Genomic DNA, 24,125 nt, shown 5'->3' with positions numbered 1-24,125 from the left:
CTAGAAGCTAGTCTCCAGCAGCCAAAACCAGTGGCGTAAAATGCACGTATTTCTTGTAGGAGGGAATCAGCAACTCTTTATTCATTTTCCCTATAATTTGAACTAGTTTAGTTTTCTGGTTTCCCAGGCTGAAACTAGAAGCAGTAAATTAGAAGGCCTGTGTAGGCATCAGGACTGAGTCCGTGAACACTGACAACCTGATAAAGAAGTCTAAAACTAAATTTTTTTCTTTTTCTTTCTTTTTTTTTTTTTTACTATATCCATATGGGTGCTTTGAGGAAGGGACATATAGTCCTCCACTAAATCCTAGTAATTGATGTTCACATTACTGGAACCCATAATTGACGTCCAAAATAATGGCTCCAAAATGTGGAGTGAAGATTAAATTGCACAGTTGGTTTAGGTCGCTGTAAATGCATAGGTACTTCTTAGGGAAAATCCATCAAAAGTGAAACGTTTTGGGGCACCTGGGTCGCTCAGTCGGTTAAGTGTCCAACCCTTGGTTTCAGCTCATGTCATGATGTAACGGTTCATGAGTTTAAGCCCCGCATCAGGCTCTGCGCTGATGGTGCAGAGACTGTTTGGGATTCTCTCTCTCTCTACCCCTACCCAAACCCCTACCCCGATTGTCCTCTCTCTCTCTCAAAAATAAATAAACTTAGAAAAAAAAAGTTTTGGTGCTTAAGGGCAAAGTTCCAGTTATGGATATTTAGTAAATTTCCCACATCCTGGTCTTGCTGGATAAATAAGATGACTTTATATTTGATGTAGTTTTGAAAGTATTTGTCATGTTTTGTTTCCTATGTGTATGATCCTAAGGGACACATCTCATTATAGTACAGAAAGGGTATAATTCGGATAAAAATACTGGCTTTACAGTATTTTGTAAATTTTGTAAGTTGCTATGGGCACCTGGATCTTGTTGAAATGTTTCCCTACAGAATGTCTTATTTCCCCATATAGATTGTTTTATAGAGAAGAAAATAATACTGCTTTATAGCCATAATTTTTTTGTAGAAGCTGTTCTGAAGTATATGTTTTTACTGTATTTTCCTACTGCCATGAATATGTGGAGTACCTTTGTAATAACAGCATTACAGGTATGTTTCTGTGAGAAGTAGGTCGGGTGTTAAACTTGTAGACTCTTTTTGGTTTTGTAGTAAATTGTTTCAAATTGATTTTTCAGCCAGTTAGAGAAATGACTGTTGTGGTTTATGAGGCCTTTCTTGGCTCCACCCCTACCTAGTTCTCAGACCTCACCTTATCACTACATTCCCTCTCCTACTGAACCCTCTTTCAGTTCTTTAATTTTGGACCTTGCCTCTAGACCTTCTGCATCTCAGCTCTTTCCTTTGCCTGGCCCCCTCCTCATTCCACTTGTACTTTCCTGGCTAAATCTTCTTTTGGAAACCTAAGTTAAGTACCCCTTGCTCCGGTTACTGCAGGATCCTTTGTGTCCTGGAAATTAGTATACGTTAACCCTAAAAATAAAACTGCCAGTTATTTTACCAGTGAGAATGGGTTTACTGGGAAATAACAGAGAATTACAGTGCGGGACATGCATGCAAGCTAAGGCAAACCATAGACAAGTCCCACAAACAAAGGAGAGGAACTTTATAAAGGAGGAGGAAGTTGGGACGGGTTATTTTGAAGGGAAGCCCATTGGAGAAAAAGGTTCAGGGTGATGCTGGTTTCTCACTGGCTGAGTTGCAGGGATAGTAGATACCTTGTAGGAGATGCAATGTACATCTCTCTCTGTTGGGGCCTGTAATTGATACTTACCTGTTAAAGATTTTTTTTGTTAGGGATCTTTAATTGATAATTCTTCTTGTAATTAACATTGAGTGATAGAGCTCCCCCTTTCAGCCTCCCAAGTCCACTTTAGTGAGGTTTCCCTTTGTTAATTTTCACATATGTAAAGCAAGTTGTTGAAAGTACTTGTTTCTTGGGTTCCTATGCTATATTTTTTCTCAGCACATTCAGGGCCTGTCTCTGACTTATTCACCAGTATATCTTCATTGCCTGGAATGCACCTTGCACAGTGAAAATGCTCAGTGAACATGTGTCAGAGGCAGTGGAAAGACTGATGAATCAATCAGAAATGGTGTGAATTGGGGTGGTTACTGTGAGCGCAGGTCTCAGACATAGGACAGTCCTGGCGGACCTCCTACTGATTCAGAGAATTCATGATCATACCAGGTATGAGCTACGTTCACATGCAAGTCCTGATTCTTCTTCATTTGGATAGGAAACTTTGAAATTCTGTGAGTGGCCAATCATAACTACCTGGGTCATAATTCATCTTTGCGAATCAATCTGTACTTTAATTTGTATCTGCCATGTTCTAATTGCACATTTTTTTAAAAATGCACATTTTTTCCTGTAAGCCCTCATAAAGTGTCATTAATGTTTCACTTGGAGTTTCTTAAAGATTTTATGTACAGGACATTGAGATCCAAAGCTTTAAATTATGATTTAGGAATACTTCAGCATTATCTTTGTTGGCCTCTGTTATGTGTATAGTGCTAATGGCTAAGTCCCTACAATGATTATTTAGTGATCCATATCAAATTGCTTCCTTTAAACAAAGGCAGGAATAATAATTAAAAACAATTTTGGTATACTTTTTTTTTTCTCTTAATCAGTTTTTATTTAAAAGAAATTTTTTTCTTCCTTCACTCAGGTCCTCTCCACTGTACCACATTAACACTGAAAGACTAGCTATACTCATTCCTGTCCTCTGCTGCCTCAGTTTCTGTTGAATGGTGTTCTCCTCTGGTATGACTATACCCACACAGGTGGCTCCAGCAAGCACCAGGAAGAATGAACATTGGTGGAGCCATCCACGGGAAGCATGATGCACTCAGCTCTCAGACAACCATGAAATAAATGAGAGGACTTCTGTTGTAGCCTATCTCCATTTTCAACCACTCATTCTCATCCTTGAGTGGTAGCTGTTGAAGTGGAATTTGCTTTATTTAAACGAAGACTCGTAAGACAAGATTTCTAGATCTGTTGGTTAGAAAAAATAGATAAAATAAATTTTCTTAGGGCAGCTGACTGGTTCAGTCAAAGGAGCGTTCTACTCTTGATCTTGGGGTCATAAGTTTGAGCCACATGTTGGGTATAGCTATTTAAATTAAAATACTTTAGGGGTGCGTGGGTGGCTCAGATAAGTGTCAGACCCTTGGTTTTGGCTCATGTCATGATCTCACAGTCGTGGGATCGAGCCCCACATTGGGCTCCGTGCTGAGCACGGAGCCTGCTTGGGATTCTCTCTTTCCTTCCTCCTCTGCTCCTCCCCCACTTGCACATACTCTTGCTCTCAAAAAAGAATAAGGAAAAAATTTAAAACACCATTAAAAATTTTTTTCCTTCCCTGAATTAATAACTCTTCAATTTTGGAAAACGTAGGAATGCTTATTGACCGGTTTCTTTAACTGTTTTTATTAAAAAAAGTTTTTTTAGTGTTTGTTTCTTTTAGAGACAGAGCATAAATGGGGGAGGGGCAGAGAGAGCCAGAGACAGAATCTGAAGCAGGCTGCAGGCTCTGAGCTGTTAGCACAGAGCTGGACAACCCACGAACCATGAGAAGATGACCCGAGCTGAAGTTGGATGCTCAACCGACTGAGCCACCCAGGCGCCCCTCTTTCACTGTTTTTAGATTGTTGGTTGGGTCAAGATCATTATTATTGGTTATATTCAAAGTACTGTGGTTATATCCAACAACCAGAACTAGACTAAAAGAGCAGTGTTATGTGGAGGAGGGCAGGGAGAAGTATTTGGTCACTAGCATTTTAAAGAATTTAAAGCAATAATAAAATTGACTAAAAGTTTGCTTTTTTATTGTCACCACGATTCTGGACAGACAGTTCATCCCCTCTTGTTTGTACCCATCTTGGATCTCTCCTATCATCCTGACCTTGGTAGGCCACTGAAAAAAGGCATTTATTACAAGGCTATGGAACCCAAAGATAGGGAGGATGTCTTGGCGTCCCAAGAGTGGAATCTGGAACTGGAAAGCTGGCAGGAATCTAAGCAGCTCTTCTCAGATTTTCTTCTTAGGCTATATTCATCTCTGCACACGAACTTTATCTGTCTCTACTCCACAGCTCCCAAATTCACTTGGTCTCAGTTCCACACTAGTTAGCATCTTTATCTTAATCTCAGATTCCAGGGTTAGAGAATCTGATTGGTCCAGCATGGCGTCAGGAGTCCACCAGTGCACTAACAAGCTGTGTCCAGGGCACAGAGTTATATAGGACAGTCCTGACTTTTGAGTTCCACACCTCAACAATGGGGCAAGTTCTCAGAGAAGAAGAGTGGATTGGGCACCTGTGGCAAAAGGTGTAGATATGTATGTATGCATTTTTAAATAATAGATCACACGTGATTTTAAGAAACATGGTAATAAGTAGAAGGATGCCCTTTTCCCACTGAAGTAACCACTTGTGATCCTACTTTTAGTGCCTTTATTTTTGTTTTTTTTTTTTTTTATTGAGATCTAACTCACAGACATGAAATTAATCATTTAGGTATGTATACTTCAATGGTTTTTAGTATATTCACAGTGGTATGCAGCCATCACCACTATCATTTCCATCATTCCAAAAAGAAACGCTGTACCTATTAGCAATCACTCCCAATTGCCCCCTTCTCCATTCTCTGTCAGTCAGTCTACTTCTTTTTATGATTTACCTATTCTGGACATTTGTATAAATGGAATAATACATGTGGGCTACTGTGTCTGGCTTTTCACATAGCTTAATATTTTCAAGGTTCAACCATGCAGTGGCATGTATCAGCACTGTATTCCTTCTTATGACTGAAGATAATATTCCACTGCACGGATATACCACATGTTTATTCGTTCATTCGTGGATGGACCCTTGGGTTGTTTCCACTTCTTGGCTATTGTGAAGCGTGCTGCTGTAAATATCAGTGTACAGATTTTTGTGTTTTCACTTCTTTTGGGATATACCTAGGAATAGGCTTGCCTACTCATAATGGTAATTTATCTTGATGTATATATACATATATATGTGTGTGTGTGTGTGTGTGTGTGTGTTTTAGGTTTATTTTGAGAGAGAGAGAGAGAGAGAGAAAGTGCACACTCATGAGGACTGGAGGGGCAGAGAGAGAGAGGGAGAGAGAGAATCCCAAGCAGGCTTCGCATAATCAGTTGGGAGCCCGATATGTGGCTTGAACTCACAAACCGTGAGATCATGACCTGAGCCAAAATCAAGAGTTGGATGCTTAACTGACTGAGCCACCCAGGTGTCACTTTTGTTTGTTTGTTTGTTTTTTTTAATTTTTTTTTTTTTAACGTTTATTTATTTTTGAGACGGAGAGAGACAGAGCATGAGCAGGGGAGGGTCAGAGGGAGAGGGAGACACAGAATCTGAAACAGGCTCCAGGCTCTGAGCTGTCAGCACAGAACCCGACGCGGGGCTCGAACTCATGGACCGTGAGATCATGACCTGAGCCGAAGTCAGCCGCTTAACCAACTGAGCCACCCAGGCGCTCCGGTGTCACTTTTATGTTTAATTGTTTGAGGAATTGCCAAACTATTGTCCAAAGTGGCTGTACCATTTTACATTTTCACCAGCAATGTGTCAGGTTTCCAGTTTCTTACATCTAACATTTGTTATTTTGTTTTATTAGTTATAGCCATCCTAGTGGGTGTGAAGTGATAACTTCTTGTGGTTTTGATTTGCATTTCTCTAATGACTAATGATAATAGCATATTTTAATATGCATATTGGCCATTTGTGTATTTTCTCTGAAGAAATGTGTATTCAAATCCTTTGCAAATTTTTTAGCTGGGTTTTGTCTTTTTATTGTTGAGATTTGAGTTCTTTGTATATTCTGCATACTAGACTTACCAGATATATGTGATTTGCAAATATTTCTGCCATTTTGTGGATTGTCTTCACTTTCTTGGTGTAATGCATTTCAATGTAAGCTTTTAATTTTTTGTGCATAATACACCATAGTTTATGTAGAGGAACAGAAAGCACAGAAAAACTTTCATAACATTCTATTTGTATATGTTCAAATTTTTAATTTGATGAAGTCCAATTTATGTCTTCCCTTTGATTGCCATATTGCAGAATCCATTGTCTAATGCCAGATGTAAAAATTTATACCTATGTTCTTTCTAAGAGTTTCAGAGTTTTAGCTCTTAGATTTAGGTGTTTGATTCATTTTGAATTAAATTTTGTATAAGGTATGAGGTAGGGATCGAAATTCATTCTTTTGCACATGGATATCCAGTTGTCCCGGTATCATTTGTTTTTGGCTTATTTTTTACATTTTCCAGTTTATTATAAAAGATACTATAAAGTATTCAGATGGACAGCCAGATGAAAAGGTGCATAGGGTGAGATCTGGAATAGTACCTCGTGCTTTTGTCTCCAGGGAACTGGAGTGTGATAGCTACCTCCCAGCAGTGGATGCATTTGCCAACCTGGAAACTCCCGCACTGTTTTTTGAATAGTCTGTTCTGCCCACTGAATGGTTGCCATTGAATGACACCTTTGTCAAAATCACTGGACCATAGATGTGTAGCTTTATCTCTGAACTCCCAGTTCCGTTGGTCTATATGTTTATCCTCATGCCAGTACCACATTGCCGTGATTAACTTTGCAGTGTTTTTAAATCAGGAAGTGTGAATCCTTCAACTTTGTTCTTTTTTATATAGTTTTGGCTCGTTAGAGTCCCTTGCATTTCCATATAAATTTAGAATCATATCGCCCATTTTTGCAAAGATAGGCAGTGGGCATTTTGGTAGGGATTGCATTGACTCTTTTAGTTCTTTTGATAATAGAGTATAGTTAAGATTACAGACTCTAGAGCCACACTGCTTCTTAACTTCTGAACCATACTGGGTTTTTGGCTCCCTGAGTCATTTTTTAAAATATTTACTTTTTTTTTTTTTAACTGCTGAATGATTTTCAGTAATAATCATGAAATGAAGCTTAAAGTATTATGTATTTCAAAATAGTATAGTTCTGCTTATTGCTTCTATCGCCTTCTTCTGTACGCAACGCACCCCCCCGCCACTGATTTTAGAATTTTTTTGTTGAGTTTCACTGTAATGATGTTGTTTCATGTTGGTATGGCACATGAGATTGGAAGAATTTTGTTTTAATTGTGTAATTCTTTGAATAACTTCCCAAGTTCCTACAGGACAAAAAAGAAACAATTGATAATTAATAAGTGAATTCCAACTACTTGGCAATGGCAAAGAATGAAATCTGGTCATTTGTAGCAACGTGGATGGAAACTGGAGAGTGTTATGCTAACTGAAATAAGTCAGGCAGAGAAAGACAGATACCATATGTTTTCACTCATATGTGGATTCTGAGAAACTCAACAGAAGACCAGGGGGAGAGAGGGGGGGGAGTAACAGAGAGGGAAGGAGGCAAACCATAAGAGACTCTTAAATACTGAGAACAAACTGAGGGTTGATGAGGGGTGGGGAAAGTGGGTGATGGGCATTGAGGAGGGCACCTGTTGGGATGAGCACTGGGTGTTGTGTGGAAACCAATTTGACAATAAATTTCATTAAATAAATAAGTGAATTCTAATAAAACAAGCAACTACAAAAGACACAAGTTAGGCAGTTCCCAAAATCGTGCCCCTGATGTTAATGTATTTTTTGTCATTGTTAACGTTTTTTCTTTTCCTTTCCTTTCCTTTTCTTTCCCTTCCTCTTCCTTTCCTTTTCTTTTCCTTTTCCCTTTCCTAGAGAGAGCACACACACCAGCAGGAGAGAAGGGCAGAGGGAGAGAGAGAATCCTAAGTAGGCTCCATGGTTAGCACTGAGGCCCACGCGGAGTTAGATGCAGGGGCTCGATCTACCATCATGAGATCATGACCTGAGCCTAAATTAAGAGTCAGTCACTTACACAACTGAGTCCCCCAGGCGCCCCTGTTAATATATTTTCTTGATTCATTCTTTAGTTATAAAGCGAATAACAGTTTGATAAGAATATATTTTAGTATTAAATACTAAATTCAGTGCAATATATACGTGTGAGCTAAAATTTGCGCTTCCTATGCCTCTCATTTTGCACTGTTTTAAATATTAAACACACTCCCAAGTTGTCTCATAGAAGATAGAGTTGAAATAACTCAAGTTCTGTCTCTTCATCTTTACAATCACTGTGGTGTTTATTTAAAATCTGTTGTATGCATGTAGGGCTCTAGAGTGCCACACAGGGATTGGGGGATACTCACTGCCCTAAGAAACTTTGGACTGTTCTGGACCACTGAGAGATTTACTGTCCAAACAAATGCACTTAGCTGAGTCTTGATTGAGAAGAATCTTGACAATATTGAGTCTTCCTAGCCATGAATGTGGAATATTTCCCCATTTATGTAGTTCTTGAGTTTCTTTCATCAGGCTTTTATAGCTTTCCTCATACAGATCTTACACATATTTTGTTAGATTTATATACAAGAATTTCGTTTTGGGGATGCTAATGTGAATGGTTCTGTGTTTTTAATTTCAAATTCCACTTGTTCATTGATAATATGTAGGAATATGATTGACTTCTGTATACTAACCTTGCATTTTGCAATCTTGCTATAATTGCTTATTAGTTCCAGGCGGGTTTTTCTTTTTGTTGATTCCTTCGGATTTTCTATGTAGAAACATGTCTTCTGTGAACACTTTGATTTTTTCCTTCTTGGCCAGTATACCTTTTCTTTTCTTTTCTTTTCTTTTCTTTTCTTTTCTTTTTTTTTTGTCTTAATGTATTAGTTATGGCTTCTAGTACAGTGTTGAAAATGGTGAGAGGGCCATCATTGTTCCTTGTTCCTATCTTAGTGTGAAGCTTCTGGTTTTTCACTTATTTTTAATTCTTCAGTTGCTTTCCTTTTGAATGTAGAGGCATATTCTAAAGTTGTTTTTTCTCTCCAGTAACTTTAGATACCATTTCAGAGCTTCCATTTCATAAGATGAGGAAATAGTGTCTATACAACCCTCCATTGCTTGTACCCAATTTTTGTCAGTCATTGTGCCACAAATGTGGCACCAAAGTTTACAGTGCTCTAGTGCTTTGTCTGATCGTATTATAAAGGTCAAAAGCCAGTGAGTAACATTTATGTTATTATGATTGTATAATAGCTTTCCCTACAGAATCTACTAGGGTGTTTGGACCAGTAGGGGAGGAAGTAAAATCCTGTCATTAAATTATTTTGCTTTCAGGACAGTGTTTCAAGAATCAAGGTCAAAAGATTTCTCTTATACTCCAAAGTTTACTATCAAGCCATAATTTATCATTTTTCATCATGAAATAGGTTTTGCACTTTATCAGGTGCCTAGTTTTCTATCCCCTGAGATGGTTATATTTTTTCTTTAATCTTTTAATGCCATAAATTATACTCTTAGGTTTTCTGGTCATAAACTACTTTTGTATTATTGGGATAAGTACTGCGTGATCATGATTTCTTTTTGAATACTCCACTGGATTCAGTTAATAGTTTATATGGGAGTTTTGCATCTTTATCTTTTGTGAACAGCTTGGCTTGAAAGTGCATAATTTTCTGGACTTGGGACTTCATGGGATTGAGAGGAAAGATCAGCAGTTTTTCTCTCGTGCAATATTAGACATACAATGTTCTTTGACCAGATAGTGATAACCAGAAGAGCTCTGCCTGCCAATCTTGTGGCAGTTTTGGCAGTTCATATTCTTTCAGAAATTTATCTTTTGCCTGGATTTTCAAATCTGTTTATAGTTCATAATATTTTGCATAGTTTTTAGTATTTCTGTCATCTATAGCATTTTCCCTTTTTTCATTTTGTTCTACCTATATTCTTTCCTTTTAGTATTGTGTTCTGTGTCTTGTTTTTATTTGTATGATTTTGTTCTTTGGGTTTTCTTTGTTCTGAACTGGCTTGCCAAAAAATTTAGCTATCTTAACATTAATGATTTGTATTAGTATTTTTCTCCATTTTATTTATTATTTTTCTTATTCTTTGGATTTTCTCTTCTAAAAGCTTCTTAAGTTGAAAAGTAATAAGCTCATCTATTTCCATTCTTTCTTTGTACTTGATAAGCATATTCGAATCTATAACTTCATAAAAACCACCTTAGTAACCCACAGACATTAAGCTGCACAGCTTTCTTTGTTATCCGTCTGGGAGAATTTCATAATTACTCCCTATAAAGTCCTCTCTAAATTATGGATTATTTATTATCATGGGCTTCTCTGTTTTTAAAAATCATTATAGACATAAGGGTGCTCATGTATTAAGCTTCCCTTTTGTACTGAGTTCTTATCTTGTCACATTTTGGACAGAGAACATACACCTGGCATCTGTTGAGGCTTCCTCTGTGACTAGTACGTAGAACTTTTTGTAAATGTCACATGCTAAAAATGTACTCTGGATATTTTTATTTATTAGAGAGCTTACTATCTTCATACCTGCTGTGTATTTAATTCTGTGTTTCATGCTTGATTTACGTTTCTGAGAGGGCTGTGTCAAGTCTTTGTGATTTCTGTTTAGTCTTTCCTCCTTAGTTCTGAAAGTTGTTGCTTTATGTATTTTGAGGCTATGCTGTCAGGTACATACACACTTCCTTGAGCAGTACTATGTTAAAACTTAATTTACTTATATTTGTATTCTTGCATTTCCTTATTGAACAGAAATTTGACATCATATTCAATAAGTTCTTCCAGCATCTCATTCATATTATTCACTAAGAAAGAACTATGATATCTTTGTGGATGTTCTTCAACTTCTTCGTTTTTAAAATTTTATTTATTTTGAGAGAGAGGGAAAGAGAGAATCCCAAGCAGCCAGAGCCAGATGCGGGGCTTGAACTCACAAACTATGAGATCATCACCTGAGCCAAAATCAAGAGTTGGACGCTTACTCAACTGAGCCACCCAGGTGCCTCAACTTCCCTTTTGAATTATTCCTCTCATTTGTGCTAGTTGCTTTTTAGGTTTGTTGCTTAATTATGATGCTTGGACTTTTTTTCCCCCCCATTGCATTCATGAGTTAATTCTGTTGTTTCTTAGACCTTAGGTCTTCCTCTTTAGCGGATTCTTCATTTTAAATTTAAAAATATTTTTAAGAAATATTGTGTGAGAAGAGAACAAGAGATTCATCACATAATGATGAAACAGTTCACTAAGAGGCCCTACATGTAAATGCACCTAACAGCAGAGCTTCAGAATGCAGGAAGTAAAAACTCCTGGAACTGGAAGGAGAAATAGAGAAATTTGTAATTATATAATTATAAGTGGAGATTTTACCATTTCTCTTTTAGTATTCTACAGAACAAGCGAATAGAAGATAAGCAAGGATTGGGGCACCTGGGTGGCTCAGTTAAGCATCCAACTTTAGCTCAGGTTATGATCTCATGGTTTGTGAGTTTGAGCCCTACATTGGACTCGCTGCTGTCAGCATAGAGCCCATTTTGGATCCTCTGTCCCCCTCTCTGCCCCTCCCCTGCTTGTGTGTACACATGCACGTGCTCTCTCTCTCTTTCTCAAAAATAAATAAATGTTAAAAAAAAAAACAAGGATTTAGAAACACTGCACAACACCATCAACCAAATAAATGTAATTGACATTTGTAGAATGCTCCACCAACATCAGAACATACATTTTTTCTGAGTGTGCATAGAACATTCACCAAGATAAGCCATATTCTGGATTATAAACAAATATTAACAAATCTTAAAGAGTTGAAATCATCAACTATGTTCTCCAGCCATAATGAAGTCAGATTAAAAATCAGTAACAGATGACAAGAAGATTCAAAGTTGTGGAAATAATATTTCTAAATAATCCATGGATCAAAAAGTCTCTAGGGGAATTTTAAAATATTTTGAACTAAATGAAAATGAAAACACAGCATATCAAAATTTGTGGGATACAGCCAAAGATGTGCTAAGAGGCATTAAGTGCACTTATCAGAAGAGTAGATCTCAAATCAATAATTTAAGCTTCTGTCTTAAAACTAGAAGAGCAAAATAAACCCAAGTCAAATAGAAGAAAGGAACTAATAAAGGTAAGGCAGAAATGAATGAAATTGAAAATAAGAAAAAAGAGAAAATCAGTGAAACCCAAAGCTGTTTATTTTTTTAAAAAGATCAGTAAAATACATAAGCCTATAGGCAGACTAGCAAAGGAGAAAAAAAAAAAAAAAAAAAAAAAGACACAAATTACTAGTACCAGGAATGAAAGAAGAGCTACCACCACAGACTGTATGGACATGGAAAGGATACAAGATAACTCTAAGGACATAAATTCAACAACTGAATGGAGCAGTTCTTCAAAGAACTGTATTTCCTATTTTTACCGTGACAAATCACCACAAACTAAGGGCTTAAAACAGTATAAACTTATTATCTTACAGTTCTGGAGGCCAGAATGATGGGACAATCAAGTTGTCAACAGGACAGAATTCCTTTCTGGAGGCTCTAGGGGAAAATCTATTTCCTTATTGTTTTCCAGCTTCTGGAGTCTGCCAACATTTCTTGGCTCATGGCTCCTTTCGAGTTCTTTTCTCCTCGCTCTGAAGACTTCTGTCTCCCTCTTCCATGTTAAGGACCCTTGTGATTATATTGGATGCACATGGATAATCTCTCTGCTTTAAGGTCAGCTGATGATCAACCTCAATTCTATCTTCTACCTAAATTCCCCTTTGTCATGTAATATATTCAGTTTCTGGGGATTAGGATGTGGCCATCTTGGGGAAGGGGGAGGCATTATTCTGCCTACCACTCCACATATTCATACTCACCCCAAGGTAAAATAACCATCAGCTCCCCCTCTTTCATGTGTCTCCCCTACAAAAGCCTCTGTTCTAATTTTTGTCTCTGTGATTTTGTCTATTCTTGGTACCTCATGTGAGTGGAATCCTACAATATTTGTCCTTTTGTGTCTAGGTTATTTCACCTAGCATAATGTTTGTAAGGTTCATTCTTGTTGCTCTCATTGTTTGACAGAGTACAAAGATAATTCATGGAAAAGGATATTTTCAACATAAATGTGGGAACACATTTAAAACCTTTAAATCTCATACCTTATACAAAAATTAACTCAAAATGTGTCACAGTTCTAAGTATAAAATTTAAGACTGTAAAAATATAAAACTTTTAGACGTAAGTAGAAGATCTTTGTGACCCAGGGTTTGGCAGTGAGATCTTAGACATACACCAAAGACACAATGCATGAAACAAAAATTTGATAACCATCAAAACTAAAAACTTCTGCAAAAAAATACTATTAGAATGGAAAGATAAGCCATTAACTAGAATATATGTGAAAACCATAGATGAGATTTGTATCCAGAATGTATAAAGAAAGCACAATGGTAATTAACCCAGTTTTAAAAAGGGCCAAAGATTAAATAGATGCCTCACCAATTCAGCATCATTAGCCACTAGGGAAATGCAAATCTGAACCATGATGAGATGTTACACACCTATTAGAACAGCTAAAATTGGAAAACATAGTGACAGTACCAAATGCTGGCAAGGATACAAAGAACTTGATCTTTTATACATTGCTGGTAAGAATGCAAAATGGTACAGCCACTCTGGAAAAGAGGTGGAATCTTAACTGTACATTTACCGTATACCCAACTGTCCCATTCCCAGGTTTTTACTTAGAGAAATGAAAGCCTATGTGTACACAAAAACCGCTACACAAATGTTTAGTTGTTTTGTTCATAGTTGTTAAACTTGGAGACAATCTAAATGTCCTTCAGCGGGTAAATGGAGAAACAAATTGTCATTCAGCTATACTGTGGAATACTATTCAGCAATCAATAGAAATGAACTATTGATGTACTCATGTGTTAGGGTTCCCAAGACCACTTCTATCTTGAGAGACTCACTAGAAGGACTTAATGTGACTCCATGTATAGTTTTATTCAAGGCCAAGATTTATTACAGCAGGATAGTAAAGATACACAGCTGGATCGTAAGGGAAAAAGACACAGATGAAGTCTGGAGGAATCCACGTGTAGGCTCCCTTATTCTGTCTCGACTCTGTTAAGATGTCAGTTCTCCTCAAATTATCTGTAAGTTCAACACAACCCTAATCAAAATTTCAGCAGACCTGACACAGAAGTCCATAAGCTGGTCCTCACAATTACATAGACATGTTAAGGATGACAATAATCAAGACAAATTTGAAGAACTTAACTACTTGATTTTTAAGACTTAAGACCGAGCCATAATGGTTAAGACAGTAACGAATATAGTATTAAGACAGCATAAAGATAAATAGATCAGTGTAACATAGCAGAGTGTGGAAATAAACTAACATTAAGTACAGTGAGTTGATTTTTGATACAAGTGCCAAAGCAATTCAATGCTAAAAAGAAAGCCTTTTAATGTTGGAACAAGTGGATATCTTTTTGGGGAGAAAATGAGCCTCAACCCCTATGTCACAATATAAACAAAAACATTAATTTGATGTGGGTTTACAGACCTAAGTATGGAAAATAAAAAATGTAGAATATCTTCATGACGTTGGGGGTCAGTTACTATGAAAGAAAAAAAAACTTGGCAAATTGGACTTCTCCTTAAAAGACACCACTAAGAATGTCAGAGAGATAAGGGGAAAATAATGTGCCATGCATATATATCTGGCTTCATCATCTGTTAGGTGGCATGGTCTTGTTTGTATAACTTTCTTTTTTATTTTTTTTTTTAAAAGTAAACTCCACACCCAATTTGGGGTTTGAACTCAACCACTGTAAGGTCATGAGTTGCATGCTCCACTGACGAGCCGCCCTCCTCCCCTCACCCCCCAGCATGTCATGTTTCTTACTCAGATGCAGTCAGAATAGCAACGTTGCTGTGGCTGTCATGGCTGTGTATCAGCCTTTTCTTTAAACATCCATTTTCACTGAAAGCAAAAATGCCCATTCTTATTTACTTATTTATTGTCCATTTTGGTAATCCTTTATCGGCACTCCTCTAGTACAACAGCAGCTCTCTTTAGTATGCATCAGATTCACTTAGAGGGCATTTTATTTGTGTATTATTTTTTTTATCGCGATTTACCAACAGCACTTTATTTTTGTCTTCTCGACATCTCGTTCCACGGCCTCCTTGGCCCTTTCTGCCGGGGCATCAGAGTCCAGCGTTGGCACCGGCCGTGTAAACACTGGCTGCAGTTCTCCTCCTCCTCTGTTGTGACTCTGACTTCCTCCTTGCAGACATTCCATATGGGCATGACCGGTCCTGTCAGCTGGGTTTGACCGATTTGAGGTCTTCCGGAGAGCCATCCCGGAGAGGGGCAGAGAGAGAGAGAGAGAGAGGGAGACACGGAACCGGAAGCTGGCTCCAGGCCCCGAGCTGTCAGCACAGAGCCGGACACAGGGCTCGAACTCACAAACTGGGAGATCATAACCTGAGCTGAAGTTCGGGCCGAGGGCGTCCGGGAAGGAGGATGGGCTGGGAGCGGTGCCGCCACCACGGCACGCCGGCCTGCAGCACTCTGCAGACTGGTTCTGCCCTCTTGGATTCCACCGAGATCACTGGTTCATACCGCCTCCTTGTGGACGCCGGCCTCTCGAGACTCTTCTGAGCTGAAGGCCCTGCCGGCTCGCACTTGGGTGTGACGCCGCAGCAGAGGGCACCTCGCTGTGGGCTGGAAGGGTCCAGGAGGGGTCCAGGCGCAGGGTGCGGGTGAGGCACCAGGCCTTTGGTCTGTGGATCTTCCAAGCTGGCTGGTTGAACCGCAAGGCACGCGCCACTGTGGTCCTCGTGGAAGTGGGACTTCAGGGTCCTGCCGTTCCGGCCACGGGCCGTGGCTGCTCCAAGGGGGGGGACAGCCAGTGGGAAGGGACGGGCCCGCAAAGCCATTTAGGCATTTTAAAACGCAGATTGCTAGGCCTCAGCTCCAGAATTTCTGATTCAGTAGGTCTGGAATGGGCTGGAAATTTTGGATTTTTAACAACTACTCAGGTGATTCTAATGATGGTGGTCCGGGCACGCGCTGAGGACCAGTTTCCCGGTGGATTTAACCCTCGTTGCACATCTGAATCACCTCAGGAGTTTATTCCTCCCTCCTTTTTTCAGAATTAGACTTGGCTCAATTAAATGAAAGTGTTTGGAAGCCCTGCTGAGCATGGTGTTAGTGGAATTTTATGAATATTTCTAACAGAATCAGCTCGTCACAAATAGTTCCTTCCTTTACTTCACGGCACCGTAGCACCTGTGTGATGAATATAAATGGTGGAAGTATTGGCTAGCTATGTGGTTTGCTGGTTCTCCCCAAGCAGATAATTCCTAATTCTGTCAATAATTCACTTTGGTCTTGGCCAAATGCTGTAATTTTTTTCAAAGCCGTGGTTTTCTTTTCTTTTTCTTTTTTTTTAAGATTTCATTTTATTTTTATTTTTAATGTTTATTTATTTTGGAGAGAGTGAGAGAGTGCAAGCGGGGGAGGGGTTAGAGAGAGAGGTTAGGCACAGAATGTGAAGCAGGCTCCAGGGCTTGAGCTGTCAGTGGGGCTTGAACTCAGTGAACCGCGAGACCATGACCTGAGCCGAAGTCATACACTTAACTGACTGAGCCTCCCAGACACCCCTAAGATTTTATTTTTAGGTAATCTCTACGTGCAACGTGGGGTTCAAATTTACAACCCCAAGATCAGGAGTTGCTCCACTAACTGAGCCAGCCAGGTACCCCGGTTTTCTTCTCTTTAAGAAACATTTTTTTTTAATGTTTATTTATTTTTGTGAGAGAGAGACAGAGAGTGAGCAGTGGAGGGGCGGGGGGTGGGGGGGGGTGGGAGATGCAGAATCAGAAGCTGGCTCCAGGCCCCGAGCTGTCAGCATGGAGCCTGACGCAGGGCTCGAACTCACAAACTGTGAGATCATAACCTGAGCCGAAGTCAGCCGCTCAACCAACTGAACCAACCACCCAGGCACCCCTCTTCTCTTTAACATGACATTAGAAACACCTTTCTCTTCATTTTACAGTCATCATTGTAAGAGTTGTCAATGGATGCTAAATCTGGGGGTGGGGCAAGATTTGTAATAATTATTTGCATGCTCTTGAAGTGCCTCCTGCAGATTACTTAACAGTTGCAAAGGGGAAAAAAGTAACTGTACTGTGGAGAGATTGGCTATCCTTTTGACTGGGTGGTTAAAGTGAACATCATCAGTGAGGGGAAGGTGGACATTTGTCTCTAGATGATACCATTACAAGGACACAGCATCGCTTAGGGAATAGTCTGATAGTGCACACCTGCAATCTAATCATAAGAGAACATTAGACAAACCCAAAGTGAGAAGCATTCTATATTTTTATCTAGGGTTTGTATTCTTCTTAAATATGAATGTCATAAAAAATAAAGATTGAGGAACTGTTCCAGATTGAAGATTAAAGAGACATGATAGCTAAAAGCAGTCAGTATGTGATCCTAGACTGGCTCATGTACCGAAGAGGAAAAAGTGCAATAAAGGATAGTATTGGAATATGAATGGTGGGTTAGGTAAAAAGCATTAGTTTTGAATTTCCTGAGATTGGTAACAGTACTGCTAGTTATATAAAATAATCTCTCTATTCTTAGGAAATGCATATTGAAATATCTAAAGGCAAAAGTGTATGGATGTGTGTAATTTAATCTAAATCGGGTCAGAAAACTATGAGAGCAGATAAATGGAGCAAAGACAGAGGTATTCTTTGTACTGTTCATGTGATTTTTTGGAAAGTTTGAAATTACTCCCAAATTAATTTTTTTTTTTTTTAAAGAACATCCTCTTTTTATTTCAGGATAGCTGTAAGGGAAAAAAATCTGTATAAAAATGTTTTCAAAGAACATCGTGCTTTACAAATGATGGTTCATATGCTGCTTTGCATAGCTTTAGGCCTCGTTCTGTGGTGTTCTCGGCTAGGGTGTTGGCTCCTGAGAGCCTGCACGAGGTCACCATGCCCTTCCTTGTGACACCCAACCCCCTGGAGGGCAGCCCCCCCCCCCCCCGGGTGCCCAGTGCAGGGCTGCACCTGAACGCGAAGTGCCACACCTGACCAGAGTCTGTTGTTACGTATTGTAATCTTGTACATGTAGCTGTGAAAAGTGCCTTTTTTTTTTTTCCAGCCCAAAATGGAGTTAATCCTGACTGGGAGAAGAAAGTAATTGAATATTTTAAGGAAAAGCTGAAGGAAAATAACGCTCCGAAATGGGTAAGTTTATTGCTGCTGGGTTGAGCTGACTTCCAGGTTCTCTCTGTAGAGTGGTAATCCACGTAAAATTTTAAACTATATATACACGTTATATATATACTATATGTATACATTAATGTGCCCTGTCTTCTAAGTGTATATGTATTAAAAGATTTTGCCCTCTTTCAACTGAAACGTCGAGCAATTCGGTGCTTCTATGTTGGTGCCTCTAGGTGGCAGTAACTGACCATATTACTCTCTAAGACCAAAAAAAAAAAAAAAAAAAAAGGTGTGAGTCTCTATTATCTTTGTTTTATTGCTTTCATTTAAAAAGAATTGGCATGTACTAGGTTGTTTTTAATGTTTATTTATTTTCGAGAGAGATGAGAGACAGAGTACAAGCAGGGGAGGGGCAGAGAGAGAGGGAGACACAGAATCCGAAGTAGGCTCCAGGCTCTGAGCTGTCAGCACAGAACCTGATGTGGGCTCTAACTCACAAACTGCAAGATCATGACCTGAGTCGAAGTCAGGTGCTTAACCAACTGAGCTACTCAGGTGTCCCTGGGATGTACTCGTTTTAAGAGAAGAGCTCAGTAAGGCAAATGCCTTTCTGCTACTTGTGAAGTTTACATTAGAGTCCAATGTCATTATACAAACTAGGAAGAACTCAGTACTTTTATGCCCAGCACTTATGTTAACTGTTGAGATCATTGGCTTCCTAATGGGGTTTGGGGTGTGTGTGTGTGTGTGTGTGTGTGTGTGTGTGTGTGTGTTGCAGTTTGGGTCTGGATATATAGTTTCTGTATATGTGCTTAATGTTTTACAGATAGGAGTATTGACTTGTTTTCCTTTAAGGTGCCATCATTGAATGAAGTTCCCCTTCATTACTTGAAACCTAACAGTTTTGTGAAGTTTCGCTGCATGATTCAGGATATGTTTGACCCTGAGTTTTACATGGGAGTTTACGAAACGGTTAACCGAAACACAAAAGCACGTGTATGTATTGCTTTTTTTCATGAAACTTTCTGTTTGTAATTAGTGGTGTTAATCTTATCCTTGTTGTTTCTGGTGGTTTTGATTCAGATATACTGAAATGATACTGTTATTCTTTGTTTTGGATCATAGGTCCTTCATTTTGGAAAATACAGAGATGTAGCAGAGTGTGGGGTATGTATCCTTAAGATGTATAAAACATTTTTAGTAAAAATTTTTTTTCTTTTTTTTCTTTATTTTTTTTTTTTTAATTTTTTTTTTTTCAACGTTTTTATTTATTTTTGGGACAGAGAGAGACAGAGCATGAATGGGGGAGGGGCAGAGAGAGAGGGAGACACAGAATCGGAAACAGGCTCCAGGCTCTGAGCCATCAGCCCAGAGCCCGACGCGGGGCTCGAACTCACGGATCGCGAGATCGTGACCTGGCTGAAGTCGGACGCTTAACCAACTGCGCCACCCAGGCGCCCCCAAAATTTTTTTTTCTTAAATGTTTATTTTTGAGAGAGAGAGAGAACACAAGGGGGTGTGGGGCAGAGAGAGGGGGGTGGACAGAGGATCCAAAGCAGGCTCTGTGCGACAGTGGAGAGCCCGATGTGGGACTCACAAACCATGAGATCATAACCTGAGCCAAAATTAAGAGTCAAACGCTCAAACCAACTGAGCCACCCAGGTGGCCCAATACGAATTTTTTCGTAAGCAGCAAAGTTATTTCCTTTGGTTGATCTTAAATGTATTTATCTTGTGTGTAAGTAAGTTCTAAGAAGTCACATGAATGTTTTATTTATCTTTTATTTGAGTTTCTCTGGTATGGATGTATTTTTGATCTTCTAAAAATCTCTTAGAAGGTGGAGTACTATAAATAACAAAATTAATTCCTTTTCCTAATATCTCTATACTTGGTTAAAAAATTACAGGTTATGATAAGTTATTTTAAAATAAAAGTGGAAGATTAATTTAGGACTTAACACTTGCTTAATTAAATTTCATTAAATCCTGTCACCTTTTTGTAGGAGGAAAAATGTTTTTAATAAACTTAAGCTTTCTTTGATAAAAAAAGGCAATGGAAGCTCTCTTACATATCATGGGAAAGGCCAGAAGGCAGAGAACACCAGTCAGGATTATGTTTGGGAAAGGGATTGTCATGAGGTAGAAACTTACTAGGAAAGCAGTTATAGAGAGGACCTACAGTGTATCTGCAGTTTTTTAAAAATTGCTTTTCTGATAAAAGCAAAAATATCTCCCATATTTTACTTTTTATGTGTTTTTCATGTGGTTCTATTGAAATTGATGGTAATTTTATTGTTGGGGAAAAAAACAGGTATCATAGGTGGAGATTGATCAGGCAGGTGCTTACGTAGAAAGGTGTTACCTCTATTCTAGGGTCTAGTTCTCTGGTTTGCTGATCCAGAATCTTAATTTAATCAGATTATGTAGGGCTTTTTATATTTTGGGAGTCTGACTCCTGCTTACTCGAACCTTAAGAGATTGATTTATAACCCTCATACCAGCCGTTAATTCACAGTAGAAGCTGTGCCTGGCTGAATAAAGTGTTCTAGTTCAGGGGCCAGTCTGAACAGAACAGCCCTAATTTGGAAGGCTGTCGTGAAGATTACATTCAACAAAAATGTATCTTCCTACAGTTATTTAGGGGGACCCAAGAAAGATGGATTTGTTCGTCTTAACACATGATGAACCAGGTCTCCCGACGTCTTTTTTTCTTTTACAGTGTTTCTACAAAGTAAAATGTGGGAGTAAAACGTGGTGCCAAATCGAATGAGTTAACTTTATAAATGCTTGCTGCCTCCCTTTTTTGAGGAATCCTAAGGCACATTAGCCTAATGTATTAATAAATACACAGTTTTGTCCAGTACACAAAATGCAACATCACAATAGATTACCAAATCTCAGCATCTGGAAATAGGAAAATAAAAAAGATGATGTGTCTGTCCACGTGTGACACTTCCGAAGGCAAATAGTTTCTATTGTTTTGCTAAAGGTCATAAGTAAAAGCACCAAACTAGGAAAACTTGGGGCCTGGGAAGAAAGCAACACGCAGAAAGCCCAGGTTGTACATATTGGCTAAGGCTCACACTTGATGTCTCTTGGGTTTGTGGGTCCTTGGGCCCTTGTTTTTTTCCTTACAAAATGGAATATATATATTTTTTTTACTTCTAAGAATTTTTTTTGTACTATAAAAGTATGTACTCATTAAAGTAACATTTTACTATTACATCCTGGGTTCTTTCTTACCTCTTAGGATTTTCTAAGTGTATTTGAAATAGAGAACATGCCTCTTTTAGGGAATAATATCTGATTCCAATCTCATCTCAGTTACCTCCTAATGAATATTTCATTAAGTTCCTGTTTTGTAGGCTGATTCTGATCATTTTCTATGAAAGAGACAATGGAAGTACCATGTATCCTGTTTATTAAAAAAGATTTAATTTTGTAACAGGGTGCTGTGTATTATGGATTTGAGGGAAGCTAGTATATTCATTGCATGTGAAATGATTTTATGTCCATTTTCCTTTTTAAAAAATGACAGTTTGGATTTGGTATTTGTTTTTTAGCTCTTAATGTGTAATATTTACAATGATTTTATAAATAACATGAAAAAAGTGACTTGCTAATTAAAATTTTTGTTTTTGTTTTTCTTAGTAAAATTTTAAATATACTTTTTGTGTACATCACAGCCTCAACAAGAAGTTGATTTAAACTCTCCACGAACTACCACATTGGAAAGACAAACTTTCTATTGTGTTCCAGTGCCTGGGGAATCTACGTGGGTAAAAGAAATATCCTTTATCTGAAGTTTCTTCCATATTCAATGGTTCCTGATTATTAATTGAAAAGACCACAATTAGGGGTACCTGGGCAGCTCAGTTGGTTAAGTGTCCACCTCTTGATTTCCACTCAGGTCATGATCCCATAGTGTGTGAGTTCAAGCCACGAATCCACCTCTGCACTGACAGTGTGGAGCCTGCTTGGGATATATTCTCTCTCTCTCTCTCTCTCTCTCTCTCTCTCTCTCTCTCTCTCTTTCTCCCCCTCTCCTTCTTCCTCTCCCTCTCTCTTCTCCCCCTCTCCTCCCCATCCCTCCCCTCCCCTCCCTCCCTCCCCCCCACCTTGTTCACACACACCCACTCTTTCTCTCAAAATAAATACATTTAAAAATAAAATAAAAAACAATTACATTTTGAGTTTTTAGAAACTTCATCTTTTTATGCCAATGAAGTTAGCCGGGAAAAAATTGTTCTTCATTTACAGAGGTTGGCTTTATTTTAATGAGGTGTTTTTCATTTGTCCTAAATAAGAAAGCTTATAAAACAACCCAACTATTCATTGTGGAGAAATCATAAAATTATGGTATATTCCTATAGTGAAATACTGTTGGGGCACCTGAGTGGCTTAGTCAGTTAAGTGTCTGACTCTTGATTTCATTCATTTCAGGGCTTGATCTCACAGTTCATGAGTTTGAACCCCAAGTCCAGGCTCTGGTGCTCGCAGTGCAGAGCCTGCTTAGTATATTCTCGCTCGCTCTCTCTGCCCCGCCACTGCTCACACACACACTCAAAATAAATAGAAAAAAACTTAAAAGAAATACTGTTAAAAAGATTGAGGTGGCTAAATTAAAGGTACTTAAAAAGTACCATAATTAAGTAAAAACATAGTTTCAAATTAGAGCTAATGCTGAATTTCTTAAGGGAAGGCAATATGTTGGCTATTTTGAGAGATGTGGAAACATCTTGGTGTCTTTTTTATTTTTTAAATTGTATAATTTTTTTAGTTAGTAATTTTTTTAGGCATAGTTCACATACCCTGAGATGCATAGATTCTAAAGGTACACTGCAGTGATTTGGACAAATGCATACCCATTCAATTTACACCCGTCAAAGTAAAGAACTTGTGCCAGCAAGTTCCCTTGTGTCTTTTCCAGGCACCTGCCTCCTCTTGGAACCACTGTCCTGATTTCTTTCACTATAGCTTCATTTTACCTATTCTTGAGTGTCCTGAAATGGAAGCAAGAGAGAGTCTGTGTGTCTGATTTTTTGTTCTGCATAACATATTTGAGATTCATCTCTGTATGTGTGTTAGTAGCTCCTTCTTTTTATCACTGATGGTATTTGTTTATATTTTTTCTGCTTGATGAGCTTTTAGGTTGTTTCCAGTTTGGAGCCTGGTGTTTTCTTTGTGAGAAGATTTTCAATTAAGTTTAACAGTTTTTTTCTGTGTCAGTTGTAATAAGTTGTATCTTTCAAAGAATTGTTTCAAAATCACTTAATCTAGTTGTACTCATGTCAGTATCAAAGCTTTTCATAATATTTCCTAGTTTTCCTTTTAATGTCTGGGGCATATCTAGCAATGATCTCTTTTCATTTCTAGTAATACTAATTAATTTTTCTTTTATTCTTGGTCAGTGTTAGTGGTTTGTCAGAGAACCAACTGTTTAATTTTCTGTTTTCTATCTCATTGACTTCTGTTCTTGTTTCCTTTTATGATAGTTTGGTTTTAATTTTTCTCTCACTTCTCAAAGTGGATGCTCAGATCATTAATTTCAAATCTTTTATTTCTAATATTAACATTTAAGGCTGTACATTTCTCTATAATCACTGCTTTAATTGCATTCCACAGATTTTGATTTGTTGTTTTCATTATCATTCAACTCAGACATTTTCTAATTTCCCTTGTGGTTTCTTCTTTGTTCCTTGATCTTTACAAAGTGTACTTGCATTCATCCACTTCATACTTAGTGCTGCTGCCATAACACTTGATTTGTACTTAAATTGTAGAGCCCCCAGTATATTATCATGTTTGCTTTAAACATTTGGCTTCTTTGTAAATTAAGAAATGAGGATGGGGCACCTGGGTGGCTCTGTCGGTTGAGCATCTGACTTCAGCTCAGGTCATGATCTCACAGTTCATGAATTCGAACTCATGTCGAGCTCTACAGCTCAGAGCCTGGAGCCTGCTTTGGAT

At 38.4% G+C, this 24,125-nt stretch overlaps 1 protein-coding gene across 2 annotated transcripts in view; it reads left to right on the top strand.

The window, feature by feature from the left end:
- Window positions 1-24,125, top strand: part of LOC122493315 (minichromosome maintenance complex binding protein) — a 48,159-nt gene that overhangs the window by 1,238 nt on the left and 22,796 nt on the right. For both annotated transcript variants that reach the window (XM_043597707.1, XM_043597706.1), the window contains exons 2-5: window positions 18,091-18,176; window positions 19,011-19,151; window positions 19,281-19,322; window positions 21,842-21,943. In XM_043597707.1, the coding sequence (XP_043453642.1) occupies window positions 18,091-18,176; window positions 19,011-19,151; window positions 19,281-19,322; window positions 21,842-21,943 (371 nt within the window). The remainder of the gene's footprint in view (window positions 1-18,090; window positions 18,177-19,010; window positions 19,152-19,280; window positions 19,323-21,841; window positions 21,944-24,125) is intronic.

Source organism: Prionailurus bengalensis, chromosome D2, assembly GCF_016509475.1.
Source record: "Prionailurus bengalensis isolate Pbe53 chromosome D2, Fcat_Pben_1.1_paternal_pri, whole genome shotgun sequence".
NCBI classification, from domain to species: domain Eukaryota; kingdom Metazoa; phylum Chordata; class Mammalia; order Carnivora; family Felidae; genus Prionailurus; species Prionailurus bengalensis.
Note: the sequence above shows the minus strand (reverse complement) of the source record. Positions and strands in the feature narration are given on the sequence as shown.